This window comes from Protomyctophum bolini, assembly GCF_963924005.1.
Source record: "Protomyctophum bolini genome assembly, chromosome: 19".
Lineage (NCBI taxonomy): Eukaryota > Metazoa > Chordata > Actinopteri > Myctophiformes > Myctophidae > Protomyctophum > Protomyctophum bolini.
Genome location: NC_137880.1, coordinates 23,336,496 through 23,361,374, shown reverse-complemented (window position 1 = coordinate 23,361,374; position 24,879 = coordinate 23,336,496). Strand labels below are relative to the sequence as shown.

At 43.3% G+C, this 24,879-nt stretch overlaps 1 protein-coding gene across 17 annotated transcripts in view; it reads left to right on the top strand.

The window, feature by feature from the left end:
- col12a1b (collagen, type XII, alpha 1b) overlaps positions 1-24,879 on the top strand; it is a 151,982-nt gene that overhangs the window by 54,155 nt on the left and 72,948 nt on the right. For 3 of the 17 annotated variants that reach the window (XM_080791244.1, XM_080791235.1, XM_080791236.1), the window contains exons 25-42: positions 1,279-1,405; positions 3,059-3,195; positions 6,663-6,792; positions 8,579-8,718; positions 9,743-9,875; positions 10,413-10,430; positions 12,158-12,297; positions 15,042-15,171; positions 16,810-16,958; positions 17,228-17,357; positions 18,617-18,765; positions 19,035-19,164; positions 20,424-20,572; positions 20,842-20,971; positions 21,575-21,723; positions 22,011-22,140; positions 23,807-23,955; positions 24,321-24,450. In XM_080791244.1, coding sequence (XP_080647370.1) covers positions 1,279-1,405; positions 3,059-3,195; positions 6,663-6,792; positions 8,579-8,718; positions 9,743-9,875; positions 10,413-10,430; positions 12,158-12,297; positions 15,042-15,171; positions 16,810-16,958; positions 17,228-17,357; positions 18,617-18,765; positions 19,035-19,164; positions 20,424-20,572; positions 20,842-20,971; positions 21,575-21,723; positions 22,011-22,140; positions 23,807-23,955; positions 24,321-24,450 — 2,350 coding nt within the window. The remainder of the gene's footprint in view (positions 1-1,278; positions 1,406-3,058; positions 3,196-6,662; positions 6,793-8,578; positions 8,719-9,742; positions 9,876-10,412; positions 10,431-12,157; positions 12,298-15,041; positions 15,172-16,809; positions 16,959-17,227; positions 17,358-18,616; positions 18,766-19,034; positions 19,165-20,423; positions 20,573-20,841; positions 20,972-21,574; positions 21,724-22,010; positions 22,141-23,806; positions 23,956-24,320; positions 24,451-24,879) is intronic. The other 14 variants (XM_080791243.1, XM_080791240.1, XM_080791248.1 and 11 more) reach the window with 13 other exon arrangements.

Genomic DNA, 24,879 nt, shown 5'->3' with positions numbered 1-24,879 from the left:
CACGCATGCACACACACCAACGTGCACACCTTGATCTGCACGCTCAGCATTTCCACATTGATTTTTTTATAAGGCCGATGCTAGCCAACGCTTCTGCTGGCCGACGCCTCACTGGTTCCAGATGGCAATGCCATGAGTGGTGCTGCACACAGAGCAGGAAGTGCACTTTTACAGTAGTGTTCAGGCAAGGTCTACAAAAGCCAGACCCCTCGGACACTCTGTGTAATGGGAAGGATTAGCTCATGGCCTGAAGTCATCGGGATGATCGAAAGCAAAGCTGAAAGTTCGACACATGCTATATGTTTTAACCTGGTGAAAGAAGAATTACCCAGACTTGAAATTGAAGTATTTTATTGCCACTGCGTTTCGTTTTTAATCTCAAGTCTGTTTTTCAGGTAGATCATGAGACTAAAGAGAGACGGCTAAATGCTTCAGAGAATCCTTAATATCAGTCCAACACTGAGAGCATACACATGCACAAATATGTAACAAACGTGTATAAAAAAAAGGTCTTTACAGCCACTTGGTGTGTGAATGCGTTCAGTCAGACGACTGGAAGATCAGGGCTGTAGGCCCTTTGCGAACAGAGTCTGCAAACTGTTTTGACGAAGCCAGAAGGCAAAGCTCTCTGTACGGCTCCTACTCTCACCTATGGTCATAAAAGACATGACCGAAAGAATAAGGTCGCGAATACAATCGGCCAAAATGAGTTTTCTTCGACGGGTGGCTGGCATCTCCCTTAGAGATAGGGTGAGAAGTTCAGTCACGCGAGAGAGACTCGGAGTAGAGTCGCTGCTTCTTCGCCTGGAAAGGAGTCAGCTTAGCAGTTAGTGGGCATCTGGTTAGGATGCCTCTCAAGCGGTTGAAGATGGGAACGGCACACACTTCTCTTTGACCTCCTGCATGCGTGCACCCCTACTCCGACAGTTCCGTCAAACCCACAAAGTTTTGTTTTGTTTTTCAGAACGTGTTTTAGAAACCGATCGACCCAATAACACTGAAGGGCTTTACGAGTTCACCAGGTGTTCGCCAGTGGTGTAAAGTAACTAAGTACATTTACTCAAGTACTGTACCTAAATAGGTATTTCTTTTACTTTACTTGGGTATTTCTAATTTCCCAATTCCAGTACTTTTACTTCTACTCCACTACTCATCTCAGAGGCAAATATTGTACTTTTACTATTATTACAAATCATACATTAACCATTCAGCCCTGACAAGACTGCGCTTCCTCATCACATGTTCCCCTCTCATCCCATGTCTCCTGCTGCTGTGTAGGTGCGCGTGGGAGATGTGGACGTTGTGCAGCTGGTCCAGCTGAGCCCCAACACGGCCTACGCCATCACTCTGTACGCGCTGCACGGAGAGGCTGCCTCCGACCCCCAGGAGGGGACAGGAATCACCTGTACGTATTACCGGTATACGCCTTGGTCTATATTGTGTATCAATGGTTCTTAAACGTTTCCAAGCCAAGGACCCCCGTAAATTGACAATGTATTTAGATACCGAACCCCCTTCTGGGGACCCCCAGGAAACCCCCCTCAAGGAGGAAGTGAAATATGTCACCTTGCCATTATGTCTAGTCTGGGGATTATGTCCTAAAAGGAGCGCTAGAAATCTGGTCTCCCACGTTGGAACTTGCAGCCTTAATTTGACTTCGAGATCATATAAATTTAACACTGAGAATTGTACTGTGTACAGTGTGCGCATGTCTATAATGTGAATTATTTGTTTAATTATTTTATCCCAATGATTCTTATTGTGGAGTCTACAGACCCTTCTGGGTTCCTTGAGGGGTTCCAAATGGACCCTTACGTGTGTGTAACTATGAGAGTGTACAAATGGAGCCCTTGCAGGTCCAAAATTAACCTCTGCTGCTGCATCTACATCTAGATGCAGCATTGACACATACATACAGTAGTAAGTGGAGACTTTTAGGGTTGATTTAGACTGCGCCGGTCTAGCGCATTGGAAAACAGATCAGCTATTTTTGGTGTGCGACACGATATGCAAGCAAGTATAAATCAGGCGTTGGAATGGATAAAAGTGCGTACGTTTGTCTGTATTTTAAAGGAAACATTGTTTATCTTATTCCTCAGTATTTCCACTGTACAGATGCTTGCCCTGTCAAGAATGTGACTGGATTATATAAAAGGATCTTAAGATACCCTGACAACGTGACTAATATTCAACAGTGCATTTGACATTCGCGCCAGCATTGATTTCGTAACGTTCCGTGTCACATTTTTAAATATCTTATATATGGATTTTTTTTCTTTTTTAGGGAAACTAAACAGATGCAGTGAAAAACATTTCAGCTAATGAGACAGCCCTTTATAACAAAGTAACATCAATGTTTCATTTATTTAATGACTTTTGGCTCGCTGTCTTAGAGGCTTTTAATAACTTCCTCATGTGACCGTGCAGATTTTTCATGGTCGTTATTTAGCAGGGTTTTTTGAATGTGTGTTTTTAACCCCATACTGTATGTACAGTATTATAGTCACTGCCAACCCCCTGCCTAGGCTGTGGAGTGTGGACAACCACGTGTCTCCTCTGACACACGCGGTGTCACAAAGCCACTAAAACATTAACTGACTCGCCGCCAGCAATAATAAGATATGGCTGCATAGTAGCACTTTGAGATTCTTGCGAATGTAAGGTGCATTATAAATAAAATCCATTATTATTAATATTATATCTTCACTAGCATCCATTGGAAGAGAAGGTGGTGGAGCGTTACAGGGAGAGCGAAGTGGTTGTGATGAGTTTAACCGGTGAGGGTTGAGATGAGATCAGCTGAAATACGATAAATATGCCGCAGCATCAATGTGTCTGTTCCATAGTTTAGGATCATCAAACTTGTTCTGGTAACAACTGTAGCTGTGACCCCTGCTTCTTGACGTGGGGTCTGGGGTCCCCCAGGGGACACTGAGAAGTTGGCTGTCTGTGGCCAAATGTAAACTGGGGGTCCTTGAACAAAAAATACAAAACAAAAAAAAGGTCAAGTATCACTGGTCTAGAGAATGTCCAGTAATTGTCAACCCTTCCCCACCAGTGCCTATGCCTCCTGCTGGGAAACTCAGGATCAGAGATGTTACCCACAGTGCCATGAAGCTCAACTGGGATGCTGCACCGGGCGCTGTCCTCAAGTATATCATCACCTACAAGCCCGATGAAGGAGACCTCAAAGAGGTCAGTCTTAACACTTATTAACCACTTTTACTTTCACTCAGCTCAGTGCCAAAAAATAGCTGGTAATGCGTCGTATGCATGCCAAGTTTCACCATGGTAAGAAGGACTATGAATTAAGCATTACAATGACATATTCACCTGGACCTTCTCCATTTTACCAAAAGGCTGACTTTCTAAGAGCAGTCTGTGGATTGACGGCTTTCTACGTTAGACATGTTGGAAAATCTTCCGATTGTTTGTGACGTCACCAATAAAGCCAGCTAAAAGCATGGTGCAGACTTTATAAGGCTAACATTTTTGGTTGTTTTACTCGGCAGTCTTCGGTATCTTGTTTGTTCTGGGACGGGTGACAAGTCAAGACTAAAGAGTTATAACCCTTCTCAAAGTGGAGGGGGAGCTTAGCTTCCTTGGCAGAGGATTATGGGAAAATTCGTCTGCTGGCAGCGGAGGGCTGTCTCCAACCGTCATCCTCCAGCCTGTTTAGATCACAGCCGTGTCACTCCATCCTCGTAATATTTCACAGGGATGTCGGCGAAAAAGCCAAACAGTCTGGGACCCAGAGACAGCCGAAGGTGTCTGTACAGGACACCTGCGAGAAGTCTCCAGAACTTGTCAAACCCAGATCCACTCCCTCCAGGATTGCTTTTCGATGAATTTATGTCTTCCAAAAGCTTAAGCCTGCGCTACTGTAGATTCATGCAACCGAGAAGAACAAACGCATGACTAAGCTCATCGCTGCAGTATATCAACCGTTTTCTACTTCATCTAAGAAGTTGTGATATATGTGTAGGTCAAGAGATGTTAAACATGATTTATGCCCCACGGTAGTTCCTCTTCTACGTAAGCCTCCTGGCTTAAGAGAGTCCTTACATGTGAATGATGTCTAGCGAGAACTTCTTTTTTCTGCTTTTAACTTCTTCTCAAAAAAAGTAATTTTTCTTCCGTAAAAGTGAAACTTTCATATATTCTCAATTAATTTGCTTTAATCTTGATGATTATGGCATACAGCATTTGAAAATCAAACAATCCACTAAAAGTGTTTTTTTAATCCATAAGTGTCAACAAACCTGGGCTTCCATAACACCTCAACAATGCCACAGGCATCACTTCCATGCCACGGCCCATTGATGAAATTATTTGTTCAAAAGTAGCCCAGACCAAGTATGGACTGCATATACTTTTGGTTTTAAATTCTTTACTTTATGCACAATGAATTGAGAATATATGCTGTGTGTGTGTGTGTATATATATATATGAGGAAATTGACATTTTGTTAACCAACACGCTGGTGTTCATTTCATTTACCTCAGAGAGCATACAACGTGTACCCATGAGGATTGGTTAAATTGACAACAAATATAGCTGCAAATAGTTATTCCTCAAAATGTTTTCTAAATGTTGATTGTCTCCAAACTCTTATTTGAGCCCAAATATTTAGTGCACCAATATATCATATCTACTCAGTAAAATCCTGCAAGTATTAAAGGTCCATTTGTACACTCAGATTTAAGGTGAGACACCCCAGGTGAAATCATGATTTTCCTTTTTTTTTTTTTTTTGCTATTTTGCTTCCTAAACATGTTTTCTTTCAAACTAAAGCAAAATACACATTAAAAATACAGATTTAGATGTTTAGTTGGATAGTTTATTTTAGCCAATGACAGCTCGTTTTTCGGGGTGAAAAGCCACCATCTCTATTTTCATGATTGGTTGTTGGTACAAAGGAAGTGACCATATTTGGATCAGACCACAGTCAGCTTGAGGTCCAGACCTTTCCAATGATATATGCCATTATATGTTGTTGCCAAGGTTTGGATGAGATATTTTGTCTCAAAATAGTGGCTTCAAATAAAACGTTTTGGAATTTTACAATACAAATCTTTAAAGCGGGTATGTCACGCCCCTCGGGAAGCTATTAAGGCTATTAACGCTAGCATCTAGATTGTGACGTAAAGTCGGGCCAGCTCAATTTGACCAATGAAATTGATCTTGTATCTGGTCTAAATGTCAGAGCGGCTCTGGGCTCTGCGAGTTAGCGTTCCTGGTGGCTATCAACTCATGCTAGTGGTTTTGAGGCCACCTTCAGCCTCATAGCTGGGTAAAAGTTTGGTGGAAAAATTACTTTTTTGCTACAAAAAACTCGCCAGAATGACACCGAGTTGACGTCCAAGTTTTAGGGAAAACTGTTGCATAATCGCAATTCCGCGCGACGGGTTCCATCGTACCCATCTTGTCTATCTGTCTCCCCCCCGCTGACACGCCCTCAGCCGGCTAAGTGCTGAACAGGGCTCACGGAGCCCTGGAGCTTCACGTAACCACTGCCTGTGACTACTCCACCTCTCTCTCTCTCTCTCTCTCTCTCACACACACACACACACACACACACACACACACACACACACACACACACACACGCTCGCTCTCTCTCTCTCTCTCTCTCTCTCTCTCTCACACACACACACACACACACACACACACACCGATATAGGGGCGGTCTCTCTCTCTCTCGCACACACGGGGGACTTCGCAGCCGGTGTGTGGTGGGCTTCAGACGGACTAGTCACGCGAAATTGCGATTATGCAACAGCTCAGTTCAGTTCAGTGCAACAACTCAATGTCATTGTAAGGAACATTTCCGAGCAATAAAATAATTTTTTTGATTACACTTTCACCTAGTCTGACGCAAAAGGTTACCTCAAAACCACTAGCCTTTGTGCGCTAGCCACTCAGCTCGGCTAGATGCTAGGTCACGTCAGAGCCTGAGATATAGTCACGTGTCGTTTGAAACTGTTTTCATTCAGACCACGTGATGTACCTTATCAGCAATGTTAATCTCGGGCTTTGACACTCCCCCTTTAAAGGCCGTTTTCTCAAAATGAGTTTTCCTCATACTTGGGACAAAGAATCTCCACTTCAGTTGAACTCACATACACCAAACTTTCCAGTCTTATTCATAACTATATTCCGCAGACATTTACACATGGATTTGTTGATATATCATTCACAGTCTGATTTACATCACATTTTATACCAAAAAAATGCCGAAAATTGGGTTTTTTATGCCTGTTGACACTATTTTCTGATTTGTGGAGTGATAATTAGAGATATCAAAAATCCCATGTGTAATTTTCTTTGTCTCTAATGTGTCAACAAAATGAAATGATAATTTTGAACCTGGCTTTATCCGATCTTCAGATTTATCGTCCCGAAATGTATGCAAATTAGCGCATATAATGCCTAATTTGCATATTTAAACATATAATTTCAGAAAACTTGTAATACAAAAAATCTTAGTTTTAATATAAGTAATCAACTGGAGAAGTTTCATTGTGATAGCTATTATTTAACTTTTTTTCCCTATTCACCTGGGGTGTCTCGCCTTAAACGAAGACTCAGGATTCTGCAGTGTAATGGTTATTATGTTATAATAATACAGATTCCTTTCCTGAATGTGTCACATGTTGCAGACTGAAGTGAATGGTGACATCACCTCGTTGGATCTGGACGGCCTGATCTCTCAGCAGGAGTATGACGTGGCCGTCACACCCGTCTATGCCGTAGGACCTGGACGCCCCATGCTGGGACAGGCCATCACAGGTTCGAATGTCATCGCTTCCCTTTAATAACAAAAAAACAAATGTGTTTGACACCTAAAGTCAATGTTTGGAAATCGTCACTGTAGGTCTGAAAAAAAAATCATTAATGATTTTTTCAGACCTCCAGTTCTAGGAAACACAGAATGGGGGACTTTTTTAAATTATTGCCACACAACAGCTCAAAGGTATATGACATAGTAAAATGTTGAAAATGAGTGGTCTTGCCCTTTAAGTATGGAGATACAAGATTTCTTTGTGACAATTATTATATACCTGTGTTTTGTTTTTTTTCACTTTCCACTTTCTCACTTTCCATTTTTATTGAAGGAAGAACAGACACAAACAAAAACTCAACTAACAAGACAATACGGGAAAGAAAAAGAAAAAAAGGCTGCATTTTTCATATTACAATAAACATTCAATGAAATTCTATTGCAATATCGCTAGGTTGAGAGAAGAGATTCCACTTTTCCCATTTTTATAGAATTTATCCTCTTGTAGTCTCAGTATGAATGTTAGTTTTTCCATAGAATACAGTTCCTCAATAATGTCCATCCATTGATCTATCATTGGTGGGTCCTGTTGGTACCAGCGTCGTGTGATTGCTTTTTTACTTGATGCTAAGAGGATCTTGATTAAATATTTATCATGTGTTAGAAACTCTTCAGGGATATTTCCCAACAGTAGAAAAGAAACAGACAGAGGTATCTCAAAACACAGAATGGTCTCCAAAGTGGAGTGAATATCCTGCCAGTATTTCTGAATTTTAGGACAAGACCAGAAAATATGAGCGTGGCCCGCTTCCTTGTGGCCACATTTTCTCCAGCAAGGCTGTTCTGTTTTCAGTTGTATATACCTGTGGTTTTCAACCAGTGGTCCAAGGACCCTAATAGATCTTTAACTCTTGAGGGCGTGAAATGAAACCAAATTACCCCTAAAAGAGTAAAAATATTGTTAATCATATACATTACTTAATTTAGAAGAGGTTTTGTTTTAGGGAATGTAGAAGAATTGTTATTTTGATCGTTTGCCTCTCCTATGGCACCACACATCACTACAGCATGAAATTGTGGACAATATCCTATCCAAAAAGCAAAATAACAAAAAAACATATAGGCTATATATATTTTTGTCATCTTTTTGACTTGTTTTGTTTGGTTTGAGTCTGAGATGCTAAATCTCATCAAATGGTGGTATGTGGCTCAAATGCCGAATAAATAATGGGCCTTGATATGAAAACCAGTGCTATACAGCTTGAAAAGGATTTCACAGGTTCGGATCCGTTATTACTCCACCTGACTTAATTACACCCACAGTCACAGATGTTTCGTGTTACGTAGCACTTTCAGTGGATGAATTACAACAACAACGGTAAATGAAGAGTCCTGTACAAAGACCATAATGTGACGAGCGTTTTATGAGCGCAGTGACATCACTTCCCTTCCTCAACAATCAAACACTAACGTCTTCAAGCCCAGAGGACAAGTTGAGCTTTCATTGCACATGTCATGGACCAATGCATGCACGTGTGCATGTGTGATTTAACGTGCAATCATTTACTATATGGGGCTCTGCTCATCATTAATCCCAGGTGAACTTGTTTTGAACATTCTCGCATGTTGTGTTTTGCACTTAAAAGCACTTTTAGATAAATACTCGTCACATGTGAAGCAGCAGGCACTCTGGTTAAACGCTCTTAGCTCATCTCTCAAGCCTTCCTCATAATCACCTTCCCTCCCTCCCTCCCTTCCCGCCACCTCCCTTCTTGTTTTCAAACATGTGAGCAGATGTTGTTCCGGCCCCTCAGGACCTGAGCTTATCTGAGGTGACCCAGACCTCCTTCCGAGCCACCTGGGAGCACGGAGCCCCGGATGTGGCCCTCTACCGCATCGGCTGGACCAAGAAGGGAGAAAACAATTTCCAATACGTAGGTTGAAATTATTGCCTTGATTCATGATGGTAGTGGTTTTGTTATGCATGACACAAAAGTCTAAAATAATAGAATAGAATAGACCCAGGTAGAAAAAGAGTGGGGGTGATGATGTGGGCTAACCTGACTCCGCCAGATAGTGGCAGTAGTGAGTTCCTCCTCCTGCTCCCATCTGGTCTTGGGCAGAGAAGATGTACGTACTCCGATCAAATGCTGATCGGAGCGATATGCGGCCGTATGGGGCCGCTAGAGGCGGGATCAACGTGAGACTGGTGACGTATTGAAGTTATGCCACGGCGCAAATGTAAACACAACCTAACAGGACTACAACCTTTTGTCCCGCTGCTTCGGGTTCATCGTTTCTGCTTGAGTGAGACCAGATGCAGGTAGGAGGAGGGAACTTGTGAACTCAATACTGCCACAATCTGGCGGAGTCGGGTTAGATGTGGGCCAGATTTGAACCAAAGACATTGTGATTAGGGATGACCTGATCACGTTTTTTGCTCCCGATCCGATTCCGATCATTTGATTTTGAGACATGCCGATACCGATTTTTCCCGATCCGATCTTTATATTTTATACAACACTTATGCCATGTGAGAAATGTATGTCACTAGTGTAATGTAGTCAAAGTTACAACTCTTGTAGAGAAAAAACATTTGCATGACTTTGGCTATCATGGCTATAGTGTAGGATTCAAACCAGGATTCAAACCAAGCAGCCGGCATTAGTCAGCCAATCCAGGTAATCAAAGGCTGAGATCAGTCTCAAGTTGTTTCCTAGTCCCCATCATGTGCAATCAGGCCTTTGTTCTGTTCAACTCTGGCGAGTATACAACTGAGCATACTGTAAGACGCCTACTGATTTTAAGTTGCACTGAAGGAAAAGTAGCAAATGTCTACTCATTCAATTTCAATAAATCACCACCTGACAATATCCAGTGTGTGCCTGGGGAAATTGTTCTTTATTAGCACTGCTACTATTTTTCCTTCCTTTTTGTCTTTCTGATGCGCTCCACCAGGCCATTCTGAACCACGATGAAACCAGCCATGTTCTGGAGAACCTGGACCCGGATACTCCCTATGATGTCACTGTAACTGCCATCTACCCTGATGAATCGGAAAGCGAGGATCTGATGGGAACCGAGCGCACCTGTAAGCAAACCACGCCTCCTTTCCCTCCCCTCCTACATTTTCAGCTCTGTTACCAACTTCACGAAAGACTGCTTTATTTTGATTTTTTGAGTGGCGCTAGCCCCTCCTATGTACAGGTTTGTTTTTCCTTAAACAAACATTAAAAAGCCATTGACATGGGTTTGTTTTGTTTGATAATTACGTCATAAATGATGTATATATTGCTCCCCTCACTTCACACAGGGGTGATTTTTTACTGTGTGAAATTCTCTGACTCTCACAGTCATGGACCTGTAATGGTCCATTTGAACCCTGAGGGTCCCTGGACCCCACTTTGAGAACCACTGTCTTATTGTATTTTTTATATTATATGATGTGCATTTTGGTTTATCCTTTATTTAATTGGTATCTACTGTATGCATCTAGCTGCTGATCCAGGATGATAATACAATGTCTTGTTTTATTTTGTAACAGTATAATCTTGTTGGACATTCTCAAGAACACTCATGCATTTGAAATAACACTGTGTTCCCCCCCCCCCCCAACATCTCTTTCTAGTGCTAAAGATGCCATCTGGTATGTTATTTGAAACGGGGAAAGACGTTATAATAATCTTCATGTCCATGTCTGTGTGGTTGGAATGGTAATGTGGACGATAATGAGTGTTAATGGAAGTAGCACACTTTTATTTGCCATTCATAACTGCATGTGCATTTTTGTGCCTCTAAATGCGTTCACACCGAAGGAAGCTCAGATATTAAAAATAATATCTTTTTAAAAAAGCATGGAAAAAAATACAATAGGCCTATATTTACAACATCAGAACTTTTGGGCAGCTAAAGTCAGTCTAGTACTAGCCTCGGAAACCCAGACGTTTTATTTCCTGGAAGAGTCTAGTACTAACAATTGTGGTAGCGGGATTTACAGACTGCCAAATACATATATCACTGTGTACTTGTTTAGCTTCCATTCAATCTTCCTTTCAATCTCATTGAAATGTCTAGCCATCAACTTTTCACACCAATGTGCTCATTCTAACTGTGGGAAATAGATACACATATTTGCTACTGTGTATCACATCTACATCTGTAATGATATTGACACTGTCTGCAGCAAACTGTTCGCAAGCTTAAACTAGCTACAGTGATGACCACATTAATTTGTCTTTTGGCTTGGACGAATTCCCCTCTGTATCATTTTGACTTCTCCTCTACAAGTTACACTTGCGGCATTTAGCAGACACTCTTATCCAGAGCGACATAGCCTAATACATTGAGGGGGGTTGACAGACTGTTGCACAGTGATTTATTGCTACCGATGTGAACACACAATCAGAGCAAAATGCAAAAAAATTGTGAATATTGACCAGTAACAGACGGTCCGCCATGGGAACCTCATTGTCGGCCACTTAGTTTTAATACCTTTGCCAACTGAGTTGTTTTGATACTGTTGTCCACTTGTCGCTGTCTAACATTTTATCTCCATATCATCTCTAATGCCACGGCACATTTCACGTTGAAAACATCATGTGTCATGTCACGCCATTCATCAAATTCACACCAGTCATTGAATGAATGTCATTGTTGCATGTTTCATTCCTCACAGAGGGCAAGGGTTCAAGTCATGGATAACACTTCAATTCAGAACAAAGAATTCCATCTTTAGTTAAAATAAAAGCTCTTAACATGATGAGGTTGTTGTCTACAAAGTAAAGAAAAAGAAAAAATAAGAGTAGGTCTATACTAATTTTCAATGTTTGGGACTCATTTCTGATTTGTCAATTAAAAAAAAAGTGCCTCCATCAATGGCTTAACCTATTTATCATTTAACAACTTTTGAAACACTATTTTATACAGTTGAATTGTAATGCACTGTGAGTTTGTAAATCTGCTATTTTAGAAAAACTGAAACAACTGGGGAAAAAAAATCTGCAAATCTTTAAAACGCGATGGTTATAGATAGCTATTTCAATTCATTCAAAGTCCCTTGACTCCAACCCTTGCCTGCCAGAAGCTTCAATCTCAATGTTTTGACTCACTTTATGTTCCTCATCAATTATATCATCATCACCATCATTACTCCATCCAGCTTCTTGGTCTATGACCCATGGGATTCGAGTCAAGCTGTTGCCGCTGCCTGGGGCTTCCTGGCCCAACGTTCATGCCACTAATCCCACACCATTTTCACCATCATTATCTTCACAATCATCCTCATCATCATCATCACATCATCATCCTCGTCACAGTTTCCAACATGAAGGTGTGTGTGTGTATGTTCTAACTGCGAGTCCTGTGTGTCCCTAGTGGATATCGGCCCGCCCCAGAACCTGCATGTGTTCAACGCAACCACCACCACCCTGACGGTGAAGTGGGACCATGCGCCTGGTCCTGTCCAGAACTACAAGATCACCTTCCAACCTGTGGCTGGAGGGAAGACCCTCTCGGTGAGTACGCTGTTACCGTATGTTCATACCCCAGTGGTGAATGGGACGCATTCACCACTGGGTCACCTGCAGTCTAAAAAAAATTCCTCCATCAATTCACCCGCTATTTATTAATGTTAGTCCACCTTAGATCACATTAAACCCTTACGGTATATACATGGAGTACTGCCTAATATGAAGCCATGTACTATAGAAACATAGCTTCCATGTTAGAGGAAACGGGCTGTGTGCCATTATCGACTGAGTGCCTCCTATCCCAGATGTCTCATTGAATTACAAAATCAACAACATAGTAGAGTCAAATCTTCTTTTGAGAGCATCTTCCCTTTGCCTACATTACATACAGTATAACTGTAACACTGAGCTATTGTACTTGCGTGCTAGGGGAGCAGTTAACAGTGCTCTCACTTGACCGGGGACCTCCCTAATTCGCTTCAGCCAGCCGGTGTCAAGAAAAGGATGTATTAATATTGTATTAATGTCAGTGAAAGCCAGGGAGGTCTTCCACGGTCACTGGATCGTGCTCCCTGCACACGCATGAGAAACAAAGCTTCTATGAAGTCGACGGTCAGTAATTTTTCCCACACACCGTGAAACGCGAGGGGACCGCCGCAACAATGACTTCAACAAAAACAACCACAGCCACCCAGTCAGTCAAGCCATTTAGGAGGAGGAACATCCAGATTTGTCTGTGCTCTTTCGCCATAGTTTGGACATTTGGACCACGACAGCCGCCAACGTCCTCGCAAGCCTGTTTGTATACTTATATAAGTCTTTTTTTGGCAGACCAGATCTCCACATTCCAGCTTTATTACCCAATACCGATCAGGGCTACAGTACAAACGACTGGGCTTACCTTGAGGGAAGCTGCTGCTTGTATGAGAAGAATCCCACGCGGCTACGAATTTCTTTTTTTGATTGTGTCCTTTGAGATGTTATGACAGCATTACCCCAAACAATATGTCAGTGACTGAGGCATGATGTCATGAGTGCAAATCTGTTTACTGCATTTCTCATCCCCCAGCAGAATGTATTGCGTATATCACAACACGCTTAGAACATCCCGCCCGCACATCTGGTGGCAAGTTGTCACTTACTGAATGGTTGTTATATATATGATATATGATTATATGAACATGCATCCTATGTAATGCTTGTGGGAAATGAGGATCTGATTCTGCACAGAACTCGAGCTGTAACCGGATTGACCCACTTAAGCCCTATATATACTTAGATCTGCTATGTTCAGTCATTTGGAAAATATAAAACAATCAGCAGTTAATGTGTTTAAACTCTCAAAAATGGATACCCACGGTCATGGGCTACGTTGTTTACGTAGAAGATAACCTACAATAACAAAGCTTCCAGCTTCCAGCCCACTGTCTGGTTCCTTTTTTTGGTCAACCAACCAACAGTCCACCAAAAAAAAAGAAAATAAATTATTATATGAACTCATAATTCAATGCATAAATAAATACAAAATCTCCAAACCATGAAGGATATTTATTACATTTCATGTTGTCAAAATCTCATATTTCTTCCTGGCCTTCACACAGCTTGTTTTCTCCCCATGATGAGCATGTTTACTCTATTGTATTCTGTCCTCGCCATGATGATATATTGCAGCATTGTTTTCTTAGGCTTCCCGGAGGCCTACTTTGGAATCCCTTTCACAGATTCACACAGACACACTTATTTCATGATAAATACTGTAAATGGCGAGATTGTTCTCTGACGTTATATTGTGAAAGCGCTGTTCAGTTCAGACAGGTGGCATTAGATGAATAATCAGTCTTTTGTGAGTTTCCCTTTTGTTTCTCTAAGATGGGGATGGGGCGGATAATTGATTACAGATTTCATTGCTGCTTTAATTAATTGTATAGATCTAAATGTAACATTTATATGTAATAGCAATACTTATAGTAAATCTGTATTGCTCTTTTCTAAAATCAGACTTTACAAAGGGCATTGACAAGCATAATATTGTACAGCAGTGGTTCTCAATCTTTTTCATGTCAAGGTCCCCTAAATTAATGTGTATTTGGCTGCAAAAGATTTAGGACCACATACACGAGATTTATGCTGTTAAAAATGTCAAAAGATATTCAAACATTTTCAAAGAATGTAAAACATTTATAATTAAATAGCTGTATGTATATAGGGCCCTGGGGGTTGGACCCCACTTTGAGAACCACTGTACAGTTGTAGAGTACATTCAATTAATTGCATGTCAAGTTGAATGATGGCTGAGACAGTTTAGAGTTGTTCTTGGCTCTGGGCCACATTGATCTTGAGGTATTTTCTGCACTGAGCTGTGGCTGCGACCCTGACCACAGAAATAATGTACACGTGTCATCCATTCGACATCTTACTGTGACGATTGGTGCCCTTGTTCTGGTTGAGAGACTGTCAAACAAATCACAACAAGTCTTGTCAAGATGTTGGACCCACAGATTGCTTAGCTAGTCTGGCTGATGCAGACCACATGGTTCATCGTCTCAGTTCAGTTTTCGACCCGTTGTGAGCTTGTAGATTTTTGTAAATGCTAAATAGGGCTTAAGTAGTAGCCTACTCAATATTTATATTTATACGTTTGTATTATATATTTTTGCTTATAATTTAACATTTTATAGTTTAACGCTGACAAAATATCGGTCAAAACATTGGTAGTCGGTCGTCTAGGACTGTCCAAAATCTGTATTGGTCCCAACGAATCCATGTACCGACCCGTTTTCTCCTCACAGACCCAGGTGGGAGGGAAGAAGACCAGTGTGATACTGCAGAAGCTGACTCCTGACACGCCCTACCTCATCACCCTGGCATCTGTGTATGCCAACGGAGGCAGCCGGAACATCTCTGGCCAAGGAAAGACCAGTAAGAAGATGTTTTGATTTGTTTTTGTTCATCAGTTTTACATGGATTAAAGTTCTCAGTCGCCACGACTGATTTCAGTCATTTGGATTCCATATAAGCCCAGCTGTGAAAGCATGCTGCGCACTGAAAATAGCCAATCTTTTTTTCTTTTATATATATTTTTTATCCCACGATTTTGTAACCCATTTTTCACCCCTGTGTCAATCATCTAATGTGATCCTGGGCTCTCCACACCCTCCACCAACCTAGTCCCCGTATATGGGGGACAAGGGGAGAGCAACGGACTTGAACTCATGCTTCCTTCATGCCCGAGTGTCCAAGTTGCTCCTTTACACCTGACAGGGGGGAGTTTCCCTGGTTGGACGTAGCGCATGGAAGGAACATGTTATTCCAACCAGTTCCTTTCCCCTCCATCAGGCGCCCCGGCTGGCCAGGGGGAGGCAGTTTAGTGACCAGGATTACTGCATGTTTTTTGTGAGGGTACCTACCCTAGGAGACACGGGAAGAACATGCAAAAATAAAAGCCAAAAAAATAGCCAATCTACAAGCTCACAAGACACAACACGTCACAACGCGACGTGTTGTGAGATTGTAGATTTCTGTGATTAGTTATTTTAGTATGAAAGAGTATTTGAAGTGATCAAAACTAGCAATAGAATAACTTTTGAAGCATCTTCCAGAAACATGAATGGTCTTAGAAATGTCATGATTTCTTCAGCTGGTCGGCCTAAAACATCCTCATTACATTTTCCGTCTTGAGATTTTATTTTGCTTTATTTAGGGAAGTGATCTCACCGAGATTAGGAAACGATCCAGTTGGCCCAGGCGGTGGCGTAACCGTCTGGGCACCCGACTGGTAATCCAGTCGCAGTGTGCCGCGGGTTCGACTCCTGAGCCCGACACGGCCTTTACTGCATGTCTTCCCCCATCTCTCTCCCGTTTCCTGTCAGCCTACTGTCTGTCCCTTCAAAAAAACCAATAAAAGAAAAAAGGAAAAAAAAAAGGGAACAATCCAGGCCAGTGTCAAATGTTTTCAAGATGCTTTTCGTCAACTGAACATTGATTTACAGATACGGCCTTTCATTACACAGATTTCAGCTTTTGATAGCAGATTCTTCTATTGATAGCAGCAGCTGAGGAAGCTGCCACTTCCACAGAGCAGTTGTGTGCCTTGCTCGCTGGCACCTCAGCAGCAACTGTTGTGCGAATGGAGAGTGTTGTTCATTGTCATCCACTCTCGCATTCGCTCCCTGCCAATCTGAAGCGCCAATCCAAAGCGCTTTACATAGATTGTCCATTACATTCACCCATTCATATACACATTCATGATTCATACACTGATGGCGGAGGAAACCATGCAAGGCACCAACCTGCACATTGGGACCAATTAGGGGTTCAGTGTCTTGCTCAAGGATACTTCAACACTAACTCTGGGATCCCGGGATCAAACTGGAAACCTTGCGGTACCCATCAGGCTGTCTATACCGGCCACTCTACCCCTGAACCACTGCTGTCCCAAGAGTGTCCCTGTGTACAGCCGACTTTTACCTTCTGTGTATTATGGGATTTGAACCCACTGACCTCCTTGTGAATCTGGCCAGAAGCCCATTTCTCTGGTGTTGTGCCGTGTTCCATCAGAGCCTCTGGGTGGAGCGAGGAACCTGCAGGTGCTCAACCCCACCATGAGCACTCTTGATGTGCGCTGGGAGCCCGCAGAGGGAAACGTGAAGGAATACAACGTGCTGTATGTGCCCACCGATGGAGGAGCTGAGAGCATGGTAGGACTGGTACGAACACTATCAACTTAACTTGGGACACAAATACTGTGTCTAACGCTTATCCGACTCCGGATAAGCTGTTGAAGATGGATAGATGATGGATGGACAAATACTGTGTGCACAGTCAAATGCTGTACTTTCTCAATGAATGTGCAGAAATGCATAGGGTTTCCCAGTCGTGAAATCTGCACTTACCGTACACACTTGCAGAAGAGAACAACGTACGGTACAACTAGAGTCTTCTCTAATTCACGTCCTCTGTTGTTAACAATAATCAGGAACAAGTGTCAGGGTCCACCACCAACACTGTGCTGCAAGGCCTTCAACCCGACACGCTGTACACGGTCTCACTGGTGCCGGTCTACGCTGAGGGAGCTGGCCAGATGATGTCTGAGAATGGAAAGACAAGTAAGACTGGCTACTCATCAACTCCCAAATGACAAAATTATTTTTTGTGTAATTCCTATCGGAGTTGCCACAGCAGATCATCTGTTTGGATCTGCTTCTATTCTCTGTCTTCCTCGGTCACTGCAGCCACCTGCAATGTCCTCTCTCACCAAATCCATAAACCTCCTCTCTGACCTTCCTCTCCTCCTCTTGTCCGATAGCTACATGTTCAGCATCCTTCTCCCAATAAAGTTAAAGATAAACGATAAAGAAAACTACATTTTACATGAAATAGAAATTTTCCTTTTGCACACTGGCATTCGGTATACAAAAATAAAAAACATAACGTAGAATACACAAATGCATTGAATACTTTCTAAAACGGTTAGTCCCAATACTTCTGATTGGCTGGTTGCCATGGTAAATATCACGATAATCCACACCTTCAATCACTTTATATCATTCCCAGCTGCGTTGCATTGATCCCGCAGCTCTGTAGCTGAACTGGGGAAGGGGAACACTTGATTACCTTACAAACACTGGCCGTACGGGCATCCAAGCACCGCCCGCGCTCATAAGACTGTGAATATGTGTCTCCGGGCGGCCTCGTAAAAACATCAAGCACCTCCTATTCCCCTGTCTGAGTAAAACAAGGAAGTGTGGCTCGCTCTAGTGGACTCAAAGCGGTGCAAAGTGTAGCTACTTTTGTGAATTAGGAATAGTTTTGAGGTTAATATTGCTATATGTTTGTAACCGTTTTAGAAAAGCAATAAGCCACTCAAGGTCCCAGTTTACCAGGTATTTTATAATGGCTGCGGGTTAGAGACACCTTCTGGTCACAAATCCCAGTTCTCTAACCTTGAGACAACGTTGGACCAATCGTGCTTTTAAGAGTAAATGGTAAATGCGGCATTTATATATTGCGCTTTCATCCAAAGTGCTTTACATAGATTGTGCATTATTCACCCATTCATACACTGATGGCGGAGGAAATCATGCAAGGGACCAACCTGCACATCGGGACCAATTAGGGGTTCAGCGTCTTGCTCAAGGATACTTCGACACTAACTCTGGGGGAGCCCGGGATCAAACTGGAAACCTTGCGGTACCCATCAGGATGTCTATACCGGCCACTCTACCCCTGAGCCACTGCCGTCCCAAGAGTGTCCCTGTGTACAGCCGACTTTTACCTTCTGTGTATTATGGGATTTGAACCCACTGACCTCCTTGTGAATCTGGCCAGAAGCCCATTTCTCTGGTGTTGTGCCGTGTTCCATCAGAGCCTCTGGGTGGAGCGAGGAACCTGCAGGTGCTCAACCCCACCATGAGCACTCTTGATGTGCACTGGGAGCCCGCAGAGGGAAACGTGAAGGAATACAACGTGCTGTATGTGCCCACCGATGGAGGAGCTGAGAGCATAGTAGGACTGGTACGAACACTATCAACTTAACTTGGGACACAAATACTGTGTCTAACGCTTATCCGACTCCGGATAAGCTGTTGAAGATGGATAGATGATGGATGGACAAATACTGTGTGCACAGTCAAATGCTGTACTTTCTCAATGAATGTGCAGAAATGCATAGTGTTTCCCAGTCGTGAAATCTGCACTTACCGTACACACTTGCAGAAGAGAACAACGTACGGTACAACTAGAGTCTTCTCTAATTCACGTCCTCTGTTGTTAACAATAATCAGGAACAAGTGTCAGGGTCCACCACCAACACTGTGCTACAAGGCCTTCAACCCGACACGCTGTACACGGTCTCACTGGTGCCGGTCTACGCTGAGGGAGCTGGCCAGATGATGTCTGAGAATGGAAAGACAAGTAAGACTGGCTACTCATCAACTCCCAAATGACAAAATTATTTTTTGTCTAATTCCTATCTGAGTTGCCACAGCAGATCATCTGTTTGGATCTGCTTCTATTCTCTGTGTCTTCCTCGTTCACTGCAGCCACCTGCAATGTCCTCTCTCACCAAATCCATAAACCTCCTCTCTGACCTTCCTCTCCTCCTCTTGTCCGGTAGCTCCATGTTCAGCATCCTTCTCCCAATAAAGATAAACGATAAAGAAAACTACATTTTACATAAAATTTAAATTTGCCTTTTGCACACTGGCATTCAGTCTACAACAATAAAAAACATCATAACGTAGAATACACAAATGCATTAATATACGTTCTAAAACGGTTGGTCCCAATACTTCTGATTGGCTGGTTGCCATGGTAAATATCACGATAATCCACACCTTCAATCACTTTATATCATTCCCAGCTGCGTTGCATTGATCCCGCAGCTCTGTAGCTGAACTGGGGAAGGGGAACACTTGATTACCTTACAAACACTGGCCTTACGGGCATCCAAGCACCATCCACGCTCATAAGACTGTGAATATGTGGCTCCGGGCGGCCTCGTAAAAACATCAAGCACCTCCTATTCCCCTGTCTGAGAAAAACAAGGAAGTGTGGCTCACTCTGGTGGACGCAAAGCAGCGCAAAGTGTAGCTACTTTTTTGAATTAGGAATAGTTTTGAGGTTAATATTGCTATATGTTTGTAACCGTTTTAGAAAAGCAATAAGCCACTCGAGGTCCCAGCTTACCGGGTATTTTATAATGGCTGCGGGTTGGAGACACCTTCTGGTCACAAATCCCAGTTCTCTAACCTTGAGACAACATTGGACCAATCGTGCTTTTAAGAGTAAATGGTAAATTCAGCATTTATATATTGCGCTTTCATCCAAAGTGCTTTACATAGATTGTGCATTATTCACCCATTCATACACTGATGGCGGAGGAAATCATGCAAGGGACCAACCTGCACATCGGGACCAATTAGGGGTTCAGCGTCTTGCTCAAGGATACTTCGACACTAACTCTGGGGGAGCCCGGGATCAAACTGGAAACCTTGCGGTACCCATCAGGATGTCTATACCGGCCACTCTACCCCTGAGCCACTGCCGTCCCAAGAGTGTCCCTGTGTACAGCAGACTTTTACCTTCTGTGTATTATGGGATTTGAACCCACTGACCTCCTTGTGAATCTGACCAGAAGCCCATTTCTCTGGTGTTGTGCCGTGTTCCATCAGAGCCTCTGGGTGGAGCGAGGAACCTGCAGGTGCTCAACCCCACCATGAGCACTCTTGATGTGCGCTGGGAGCCCGCAGAGGGAAACGTGAAGGAATACAACGTGCTGTATGTGCCCACCGATGGAGGAGCTGAGAGCATGGTAGGACTGGTACGAACACTATCAGTTTAACTTGGGACACAAATACTGTGTCTACCGCTTATCCGACTCCGGATAAGCTGTTGAAGATGGATAGATGATGGATGGACAAATAATGTGTGCACAGTCAAATGCTGTACTTTCTCAATGAATGTGCAGAAATGCATAGGGTTTCCCAGTCGTGAAATCTGTACTTACCGTACACACTTGCAGAAGAGAACAACGTACGGTACAACTAGAGTCTTCTCTAATTCACGTCCTCTGTTGTTAACAATAATCAGGAACAAGTGTCAGGGTCCACCACCAACACTGTACTACAAGGCCTTCAACCCGACACGCTGTACACGGTCTCACTGGTGCCGGTCTACGCTGAGGGAGCTGGCCAGATGATGTCTGAGAATGGAAAGACAAGTAAGACTGGCTACTCATCAACTCCCAAATGACAAAACTCTTTTTTGTGTAATTCTTATCGGAGTTGCCACAGCAGATCATCTGTTTGGATCTGCTTCTATTCTCTGTCTTCCTCGGTCACTGCAGCCACCTGCAATGTCCTCTCTCACCAAATCCATAAACCTCCTCTCTGACCTTCCTCTCCTCCTCTTGTCCGGTAGCTACATGTTCAGCATCCTTCTCCCAATAAAGTTAAAGATAAACGATAAAGAAAACTACATTTTACATAAAATTTAAATTTTCCTATTGCACACTGGCATTCGGTATACAACAATAAAAAAACATCATAACGTAGAATACACAAATGCATTAATATACTTTCTAAAATGGTTAGTCCCAATACTTTTGATTGGCTGGTTGCCATGGTAAATATCACGATAATCCACACCTTCAATCACTTTATATCATTCCCAGCTGCGTTGCATTGATACCGCAGCTCTGTAGCTGAATTGGGGAAGGGGAACACTTGATTACCTTCTGTGTATTATGGGATTTGAACCCACTGACCTCCTTGTGAATCTGGCCAGAAGCCCATTTCTCTGATGTTGTGCCGTGTTCCATCAGCACCTCTGGGTGGAGTGAGGAACCTGCAGGTGCTCAACCCCACCATGAGCACTCTTGATGTGCGCTGGGAGCCCGCCGAGGGAAACGTGAAGGAATACAACGTGCTGTATGTGCCCACCGATGGAGGAGCTGAGAGCATGGTAGGACTGGTACGAACACTATCAGCTTAACTTGGGACACAAATACTGTGTCTACCGCTTATCCGACTCCGGATAAGCTGTTGAAGATGGATAGATGATGGATGGACAAATATTGTGTGCACAGTAAAACGCTGTACTTTCTCAATTAATGTTCAGAAATGCATAGGGTTTCCCAGTCGTGAAATCTGAACCTACAGTACACACTTGCAGAAGAGAACAACGTACGGTACAACTAGAGTCTTCTCTAATTCACTAGTCTTCTACAATTCACATCCTCTGTTGTTAACAATAATCAGGAACAAGTGTCAGGGTCCACCACCAACACTGTGCTGCAAGGCCTTCAACCCAACACGCTGTACACGGTCTCACTGGTGCCGGTCTACGCTGAGGGAGCTGGCCAGAAGATGTCTGAGAATGGAAAGACAAGTAAGACTGGCTCACTCATCAACTACCAAATGACAAAACTCTTTTTGTCTAATTACTATCGGAGTTGCCACAGCAGATCATCTGTTTGGATCTGCTTCTGTTCTCTGTGTCTTCCTCGGTCACTGCAGCCAACTGGCCTTCCTCTTCTCCTCTTGTCCGGTAGCTCCATCTTCAGCAGCCTTCTCCCAATAAAGATTTGACATAAAATAGAAATTTGCCTCTTGCGCACTGGCATTCGGTATACAACAATAAAAAACATAACGTAGAATACACAAATGCATTAATATACTTTCTAAAACGGTTAGTCCCAATACTTGATTCTGATTGGCTGGTTGACATGGTAAATCTCATGATAATCCACACCTTCAATCACTTTATATCATTCCCAGCTGTGTTACATTGATCCCGCTCTGTAGCTGAACTGGGGAAGGGGAACACTTGATTGCCTTATACAAACACTGGCCATGCGAGCGTCTAAGCACCGCCCACATTCATATGACTGTGAATATGTGGCTCCGGGCGGCCTCATAAAAACATCAAGCACCTCCTATTCCCCCGTCTGAGTAAAAACAAGGAAGTGTTGCTCGCTCTGGTGGGCGCAAAGCGTAGCTACTTTTGTGAATTAGGAATAGTTTTGAGGTTAATATTGCTATATGTTTGTAACCGTTTTAGAAAAGCAATAAGCCACGCGAGGTCCCAGCTTACCGGGTATTTTATAATGGCTGAAAGGGTCGGAGACACTCCGATACGTGTCGTGTCTCACTACGCCTCTCAGCCATTATAAAATACCCGGTAACCTGAGACCTCTTGTGACTTATTACTTTAGCATAAAATGCCAATTCCCATAAGGCCCAAACCGCACCAATGCAACTCCTTGCAACTGCCATTGGGGATAATGGTTTTATGCAAAGTTCCAACTCCTTGCAACTGTTTGGTTGCAAGGAGTTGCATGGCGAATCATTGGTGCGGTTTTGGCCTAAAGCAGCAACAGTGATCATGGGCTGTAGGCATTAGGTGGTAGAGCTATTTTAACATTTTGTATGTACCCCTCATCCCTTGTCTGCACCATGTCCAAACCATCTCAACCTTGCCTCTCTTGTTTTATCCCCAAACCTTCTAATTTGGGCTGATCCTCTCATTTTTGATCCTGTCAATCCTCGTCACTCCTAATGAGAATCATCAATTCTGCCACCTCTTGCTCCGCCTCCTGCATTACAAAAGTAACGAGCACTAAGTATAAATGCAACATCGCATATGAAACATACATTAGTCACAATAAACCACCAGTCTTCTACTGATGTCCATTGGGAAGCTCCACTGCAATAGGCTAATGCTTCGTTCGTACTTAGTTGCGTGCTGTTGTCGCGCACTGAAATTTGCCATTATAGCTCACAAAGCATCGCGCTGCGATGCTTTGTACATTAGCTATTTTCAGTGCACAACACGGTGCCTTAAAGTGCCTTAACAGTAGTTGTTTTGGGGAGGGAGAGCTATTGTCATTTACTTCAACCCACACATTATCCCAGCTAATGTGTACTGTAAATTCAAGCCCACAACGTTCTCAAGACAACCTGACCAATTTGGCATTCATCCTGACAATTTGTGCAGACCAGTGTGTATTGTGGGATTTGAAACGGTGATCTTCATTTCTCTGGTGTTGCGTCAGAGCCTCTGGGTGGAGCGAGGAACCTGCAGGTGCTCAACCCCACCATGAGCACTCTTGATGTGCACTGGGAGCCCGCCGAGGGAAACGTGAAGGAATACAACGTGCTGTATGTGCCCACCGATGGAGGAGCTGAGAGCATGGTAGGACTGGTACGAACAATATCAGCTTAACTTGGGACACAAATACTGTGTCTACCGCTTATCCAACTCCGGATAAGCTGTTGAAGATGGATGGATGGATGATGGATGGAAAAATACTGTGTGCACAGTTAAATGCTATACTTTCTCAATGAATGTGCAGAAATGCACAGGGGTTTCCAAACGTGAAGTCTGAACCTACAGGACAGCCTTGCGGAAGAGAACAATGTACTGTACAACTAGAGTCTTCTCTAATTCATTAGTGTCTTCTACAATTCACCACAGGAGGTCCTTTGAACGGTTTGGGTTTAAATGGATTGCTCAAGGGGCGCCTCTGCAGTCCCTTACGCATGTCCTCTGTTGTTAACAATAATCAGGAACAAGTGTCAGGGTCCACCAACAACACTGTGCTGCAAGGCCTTCAACCCGACACGCTGTACACGGTCTCACTGGTGCCGGTCTACGCTGAGGGAGCTGGCCCGAAGATGTCTGAGAATGGAAAGACAAGTAAGACTGGCTCACTCATCAACTACCACATGACATCACAAAACTACAAATGCTGCCTTATTACATTCGTTCCTCTTTTTATTTTGGCTAATTCCTATCGGAGTTGCCACAGCAGATCATCTGTTTCGATCTGCTTCTGTTCTCTGTGTCTTCCTCGGTCACTGCAGCCACTTGCAATGTCCTCTCTCACCAAATCCATAAACCTCCTCTTTGGCCTTCCTAATCCAGTCAGTCATTGTCACTCCTAATACAATCTGGGAACCCGTCAGCGTAAAAGTGAGGAAGAAACAGCACCCTCTGCTCTCCCTGTGCCTCTGGGGGCTCCGCCCAATAGAAACTGGGTAACACGATGTTGGCCCCGTTTGGCCCGCCCGCAGCCCTCCTGTTCCGGTGGGGCACTTATGTTTTCATCCCCACTAATTCCCAATG